We start from the raw sequence: 7,639 nt of genomic DNA on the forward strand, positions 1-7,639 counted from the left end.
GTTCATTTAGTGATGTAAGCTTTTTTTGTCTAAAGCTCACATGACTCACTAATTTGGCAAGCACTATATTTACTCTGAGAGATCTTGCTCCATAGCCCAGCGGTACAAGTACATCAATGTACATATTTTCCAGCCTTGGAAAATGCTGACCTGCCGCCAGTCCCCCAAATTCCTGCTATCTCTATCAAGGAGGCACCTGAGGATGAAATTGAAGAAGTATCAGTCAAAGAAGAACCATTCTTATATGGAAATGAGGTAGGAGTTGTTATGCAAATAAATGTTTAGCACAGGATTTGAAATTTATGCATAGATTTTAATGGGCAAAAGGGCAAAAAGGCTATGTCTGTTATCAAATCTTCAAGTTAAGCATCAGTACATAATAAAGCACTATTATTAAGTATAAGTATCAAGCAATATTATCAAGTCCCAGTATTAAGTTTGTTACATTAGACAATAATAATGAGGTATGAAGCATCCTCATCTTGATTCAGTAATTGGTTAGATGTCATGGGCCAATTTGATCCAACATAAACTTGCTAAAAGTGTGCACTTGCTGCTTAAATTGTCATTTTTAATTAAATATTCATTTTAATTTGAAAACAAGCAAGTAAATTTATGCATTATGAAGCATTGATATGAGATGATATTTTATCACCAGTAATTTGTGATGCTAATGCAGTCATGTGCTGTTCAGAAATTATAACCAACTGAAAATTCTATGAGGAGTTTTTTTACTATATCCTTTCTCTTAAAATGCACACATCACTGCCAGCCACATCAACATTGTCCTCCACATCCCCCAGGCTTGTTCAACTGCACATCTCAGCCCTGCACCTGAAATTGTCATTTTTAATTAAATATCCATTTTAATTTGAAAACANAAAGTTTTGTTCATTGATGGTATTAGAAAATAAATTTCCCAATAACTACTTTGTGATAAGTAATTCGAGCAACTTTATAAGTAATGGTGGTGATACTGGGAACAGATGCTGTTTTCCCTGTGCAATTTAATTCTACAGGTTAAATATATTTTTTTCAACTCGAGATATTTGTGGCCATGCCAGTTATTCCTCCTAAGATTGGATCAATATTGCAAAAAAAGCTTGTTCCTGGATGAAGAAATGTGCTTGAACCTGTTACATTAAACATAATACCTCACTATTCTTATGTATCAGAGAACACGTCCAAGGAAGGATGAAATTGGTGATAATCAACGCCATGCAACATATAACGCAGAGGGATTGCTTGGGTTCCTAAAGATACTTTTTTATAATAAAGTTGTTCATGGTCTGCCAGGAGAGTTGATGGTGGTACAAATTGTTGCAGACTTTAGTGCCATAAGTATTAGGTATCCATCCTTAGGACAAGTCCAAGTATGACATCTCAATTCTAGATAAGATCAAATTGAAATGTATTGTACTTTGGTAAGGCCTGAGAAGCCCAAAAAGTGAGACTGACAATCCAATCCTACACCATACAACTGTTCAAAAAACTGCTGAAATATAAAAACAAAGTTCTTATAACAGAATTACAGTTAAAGAACCTGAATACAGCACTAGAGATGGCAACCACTGAGCCACCATCACCTGGTCAAGCGATGCAATGGCTTGGTACGTCAATGCCAGTCTCCCTGGTCCCTGATTGTATGGTAGCCATCAGAGACATTCCTTCTAAAGCATTATAATTCAAGAGCTAGAAGTGATCCCTCAGAAAATTGCTTTTTCAACATCATATCATTAGAAATATTTGAAAAAATATGAGGAATTACACAACTCTCTCTAAAGTTCATTCTTTCGTCCAATGGACAACCTGCTGGTCCAGTACAAAAGGAATGTAAAATTGTAGCAGTGTTCTACTCTTGAAGCACTTCTAAAATAGGTTGTTCTAGATCTCAAATCTGTTCAATCTGAGAAAGATTTAATAAAGGTGGCTGTGACTCAACGACTCGAGAAAATTGGATGTGGGCACCATCAAGAGGTTTATTTCTTGCTTATTTCATTTATTGATCGCGCTCCCAGGGGCATTGTTCCTGAGCGCCCCACTGAGAAGTGGAGAGTCTTACTGAATACGAGTTAGGCGCCAGTCCTGTCTTACTGAATACTAGTTAGGGGCCGGTCCTGTCTTACTAAATAGGAGTTAGGGGCCGGTCCTGTCTTACTAAATACCAGTCTCCTGTCTTACTAAATACGAGTTTCCTGTCTTACTAAATACGAGTCTCCTGTCTTACTAAATACGAGTCTCCTGTCTTACTAAATACGAGTCTCCTGTCTTACTAAATACGAGTCTCCTGTCTTACTAAATACAAGTCTCCTGTCTTACTAAATACGAGTCTCCTGTCTTGCTAAATACGAGTCTCCTGTCTTGCTAAATACGAGTCTCCTGTCTTACTAAATACGAGTCTCCTGTCTTACTAAATACGAGTTCAAATTTGATTTAATTTAATTTTTTCACCCCATTTAATTTTTTTAATTTATGTCACGATTTTAAATTTGTATTGTAACAAATATGGCATTTTACTGAGAATCAAACTTGAAAGGCAGTGAGTTAACTGTGGCTGTTATTAAAATATGAGACTGTTTTACTATGTTTTTTTTATCATTCGCTTGGTGCCTACCTTCCTCCTGTGGAGGGCATGGGTCCATCGGACCACAATAAACTGAGCCACTTAAAAACTTAAAACAGCCACAGTAAACTGAGAATCAGTTAACTGTGGCTGTTACTAAGATATGAGACTTTTTACTATGTATTTTTATCATTAGCTTGGAGCCCACCTCGCTCCTGTGGAGGGCATGGGTCCCTCGGATAGCAGACCTGCCAACGTTGAAACTAAGACCGCAGCGCAGCGCAAGATCAGACGTCAGCGAGGACTGCCCTACACCAACAGGAAGCAGCAAGAGGTCGCTCCTCCGCAGTTCAAGTTCATAACGTGCAAGTGTAACAACGATTGCCACGATCTTTCCCTTGAGATGCGTCGGCAGGTTTTTGACAACTTTTGGCAACTAGGAAGCTGGAACGCTCAGTCTTCATTTCTGCGGTCTACAATGACGGAGGTATTTATTCATTTATTTATAAATTTATTTGCGTATGTGTACTATATGTCTGAATCATAATGTATATGTCTAAACTATATGTCTGAATCAAACTATAGCTATAGTTTGCAGTAAGCTCTCTTTGTTTGATTGTAGGTACAATTTCTTCCAATGGAGTATGTTCATTTGAGTTGATTGAATTACTCTATTCCAAAATGGACAAAAATATTATCACAATAATAATTGTAATCATAGGCCAGTAAGAAATTCTTCAGGACCTTCTTTTATATCACGGGTACTTTACTTTGATCTCTGTTTGTTAATGTTTACTAATTATGTAAGAATATTATTGCGGGAAAATTAAAATCTGCACACAGAAAGCTCCCAATGTCTTGCAGCCAGTGGGACCGTTTTTTCACCGTTTTTTCTAACAGTGCTCCACCGCTCTCATAGATCAAAACTCTGACATATCAACTTCAGAAAATAGGCTTCAAACGCCAAAATTGAGGCCCTCGCGGAGAATATTTTGAAAGAGATGGGAGTAGAAATTTCTCGCATTAATATTAGTAACTAAATCAAGCTCAATCGTATTGAGGTATGATTTTTTGGTGCGTGTCTGTAAAATGTTGAATTGTATTGGAATGGCTTAAGCATATCAACTGTCTTGAATTCATCAGCTGCGCGTTGCGCCTACAGAGCACAAAATATGAGAAATGCCTTGGAGTAATAGAACCTAAATTGATAATTTATTCTTGTTTTGCCCTCAGAATTTAATTTTTGCATATTTCTATCTCTGACCGCCCAGATGTAAATTTGTTAGGAATTTATTGCACTAAATGACATGCAGTTGCAGTTAAGATGAATACTGACACATTTAGGTGTTTTATTATACAAATTTTGAGAATCTGGGCTTCATAATAAAATATTGGCCACTTGAACAGAACATCTCTTGTTCATAATTATCCATTAATCCGCTAGATTATACGATTGTGCATAGCACCAGCCAGTAGTAGTAGTTATGAGTAGATAAGATAATATAAGACAGTAGTATAGTAGTGATGAGTAGATAAGAAAATATAAGACAGTAGTAACAGTATCACCCTTGACCACAGCCTCATTATGTTGTACAGAAGCCACTTATGGTCATGTCGATCTCGATTGATTGTCATCAATTATTTTATCCACTATTTTGTATTATTTACAGGTTGAGGTCAAGGATCACAGGGACACGCCGAACACTCGGCAACGCTCAACTGTTGTGAAATATTCGCTGATGAACGGCATGCGCGTGTGCAAGAAAGTCCTGGCCTCTTCTTTAGGCATCAGTCCAATGCGCTTGGATTACATTAGAGTGAAGAAAACCCTTGCGTCCGGCATGATATCTCCGGATAAAAGAGGGAAGAAGAACCCTGCCAACAAAACACATCCAGAAGTTATTTCATCTATTAATGTCTTCCTAGATAAAATTCCAAAGTACTCATCTCAGTACTCCAATAAAAACAGGAGTTATTTCCATCCAGAACTAACTAAGAAGAAACTGCACGAATTATTCTGCAACGAGAACCCTGGTAAAACTGTGGGCTATGGAACCTTTGCTAAAATCTTCCGCGCATATGAAGTGCCCATTTATAAGCCTCTGAAGGACACGTGTGCCAAGTGTGAGCTTATGAATACCAAGGGAAAATCTCTTCTTGCCAAGGATGAGAGAGATACTCTAGAGGAGGAAGACGCTAAACATCAACAAAGCGCGGACGCTGCCAGGGCTGAACTAAAGATGGCTGAGAGTGAAGCACGAGCTGACAGCGACGTGTTGACCATATCTTTTGCTACGCATAAAACTCAGCCAATACCACACATCAACACCTCTGTTGCGTTTTACAAACGCAGGTTGTGGCTGTACAATTTAGGCATCAACAATAGAAAAGACAACACCACAACCATGTGCATCTGGACAGAACCTGAAGGCAAACGAGGGAGCAACGAAGTGGCGTCGGCACTAACTGAATTCTTGCACGCTGAGAATGTCGGCAAATACAGGCATATACGCTCTTTTTCTGACGGATGCGAAGGCCTAAATAAGAATGAAACGATGATTTCGTTTTTCTTCCACATTTGTAGAACAACTCTAGTGCAAAGCTGGACCCATGTTTTTCTTGAGCCAGGCCACACTTACCTACCAAACGATACGGACTTTGTAAAAATTGAACGCAAGAAAAACGCGAGGCACGCTGTCTATAACTTCGAACAATGGCATGAATTAATTAATGAGTGTAAATTTAAGGTAATCCACATGAAAGGCAAATTCCTTGACGTTTCTCAACTGACTGCTAATCATGAATTTAGGCATACAGACACCCAAGGCAACAACTTCAGTTGGTCGGCTATGAAGTGGCTGAGAGTAACGGAGGGATCCAGCGTAATGGAATACAAAACATCTTGCCGCCCAGAAGAGCCCGTTAAGAAAATAGACTTCACGCGTTCTGGAGTTATCTTTTAGGACGAACTGGATTCCTTGTACCCTGATCCACTTAAAATCTCTCACGAGAAGTACGAGGACATAATGAGCCTGTCCGATTACATCCCGAACTGCTTTTCTGCTTATTTCAAAGATATACCGCATGAGGGAGAGCCTTCTCTTCAATATGAAGAGCTTCCTGATGAATTTTCTGTTTGTTCTTCCAATTAATGCGTGTTCTACAGACCTTTCGTCAACATCTTACTGAAATTTAATAAGGTTTGCAACATTCCAAAGTTAGTATTGGACGGAGTCATTTCTATCTATATTCGTGTTGTTGCCCATTCCGTTGCATTTGTAGCTGCTAGATGGTGGGATAGCAATATTATTTCAGTTATTAAAAAGTATTATCTTGTATAAAAGGTTAAATCTCAATTTTGCGGCTGTAATAAGGATATGAATAATGCCACGTTTTCCTTGTCACGTAAGTTGAATTTTTGTACATTACTTCGCAAAGTCTATTAATCAATAATATTTCATATTAGCTATCCTTATTTGCAATGGCCCAGAATCATTTGACTCCCACTGTAAGATGATGAATTATGAGGTCATTGTTAAATGCTAGCAATTTTAATCCTACAAGTGCAGCAGTTAATTTATGTTAATGGTTGGCCGTGTTTGCTTTTGTTTAACCCATGATCGTGATGTAGCGGCCCGACTTCCTGTAAAATGTCGGTCGGCGCACTTTTTTTTCTTTCTTCTGCATTTACTCGCAGCTGACGTTGAATTTGAGCCAGCAACTCAGGCACCCGCGTCCTCTCCCCTCCATCCCTCGGCCGTTTCCATAAGGTTAGGCGAAGACCAAGACGGACCGGCTGCTGTGGCTACAATCAAAATTACGCTTATGCTAGATAGAATACTACGTGCAGCCAGTCAAGCAAGTGGCACGCCACAAAAGAATAACGAGCACACTCAGTAGAAAGACGTGTCAATAATAAAATCGCCGCGTCAGCAAAAACGAGACGAGAGAATGGGAGCAACGCACGTGCAAGGCAACAGAGCAAACAACAAGCAATCGAAGAGCTCTTAGGCACCACACAACCTGCTCTCGTGGATGCTCAGTTAACACTGAGTTATTTAAATCTGAGTTATTTATCTGAGTTAAGGCTATAGTATAAGTTCATCGTTAAGTACTAGCAATTTTATTTCTAAAGTGCAGCAGTTAGTTTATGTTACAGTTTGACCGTGTTTGCTTTTTTTAACCTATGAACGTGATGTAGCGGCCCGACTTCCTGTAAAATGTCGGTCGGCGCACTTTTTTTTTCTTTCTTGTGCATTACTCGCAGCTGGCGTTGAATTTGAGCCTTGATTATTATGAGCCTTTTCTTTTCGGCGCATTACACGGCGCTGACGTTGAATGTGAGTTTTGATCATCTCCTTGTCGATTGAGCCACCAGACTGAACGTGCATGACTGGACGCAGCCACAGTGGAGCGGTCTGCGAAGGCAAGCCCCTAGGCAGGCAGAAAGGCAAGCCTGCGTGAGGTGGTCTGTGCAGGCAAGCCCCTAGACCTGCCTGCTGTTGTCCGTCGCCAAGTTCTTCCTGATGTCTTGTTTGATTACTCGCCCCCGTCGACGGCCGTGGACTGATGCGGTGACCGGACGGTCGGCCTAGAGAAACAGCCTCAAAGATTCACTGGAATTATTATAAAAAATATATTATTCTTGATAAGTGAAATAATATTTTAATTGTTGCTGTTTCCGGCGCTGTAACTCACTTGGACTCCGTCATCAAGTTGAATGTTATCGCACTAATCTTCGAACTGCATGAAAGGAAGCTGACACTTGATGAGGAAGGTCGGATAAAAAAAAGTCCCGGTTTTCGTTCCGCAATGTTTGCGCACCTACGCTATGTGACCGTATTTGTGACTTAGTTTATCTTCTTATGTGATTACCTTTCAGCTGTAAAATGGAGTGACTACGGGTGAGAAGATTTATTTTTCTGTTATTTTGTTTATTTTGGAATTTCCCGTGTCATTACTAGCGAGATTAGTTGAATAGATTCTTCATGGTATTAATTTGTTCATATTTCATGTGTTCATTAAAGTATGGACATGCATTCCGTTTCCTGCTTGTCATCCTTTTGTCTACAGTGA

General features: G+C 39.4%; 1 protein-coding gene across 1 annotated transcript; it reads left to right on the forward strand.

Annotated features, from left to right (window-relative positions):
* Positions 1 to 2,763: 2,763 nt before the first annotated feature.
* On the forward strand, positions 2,764 to 5,746 carry LOC108677334. Its single transcript, XM_018165555.2, has 2 exons — positions 2,764 to 3,050; positions 4,234 to 5,746. Exons 1-2 carry the CDS (start codon positions 2,790 to 2,792, stop codon positions 5,524 to 5,526), a joined length of 1,554 nt encoding a protein of 517 aa, XP_018021044.1. The 5' UTR covers positions 2,764 to 2,789; the 3' UTR covers positions 5,527 to 5,746.
* Positions 5,747 to 7,639: the final 1,893 nt, after the last annotated feature.

Source organism: Hyalella azteca, unplaced genomic scaffold (assembly GCF_000764305.2).
Source record: "Hyalella azteca isolate HAZT.00-mixed unplaced genomic scaffold, Hazt_2.0.2 contig11439, whole genome shotgun sequence".
NCBI classification, from domain to species: domain Eukaryota; kingdom Metazoa; phylum Arthropoda; class Malacostraca; order Amphipoda; family Hyalellidae; genus Hyalella; species Hyalella azteca.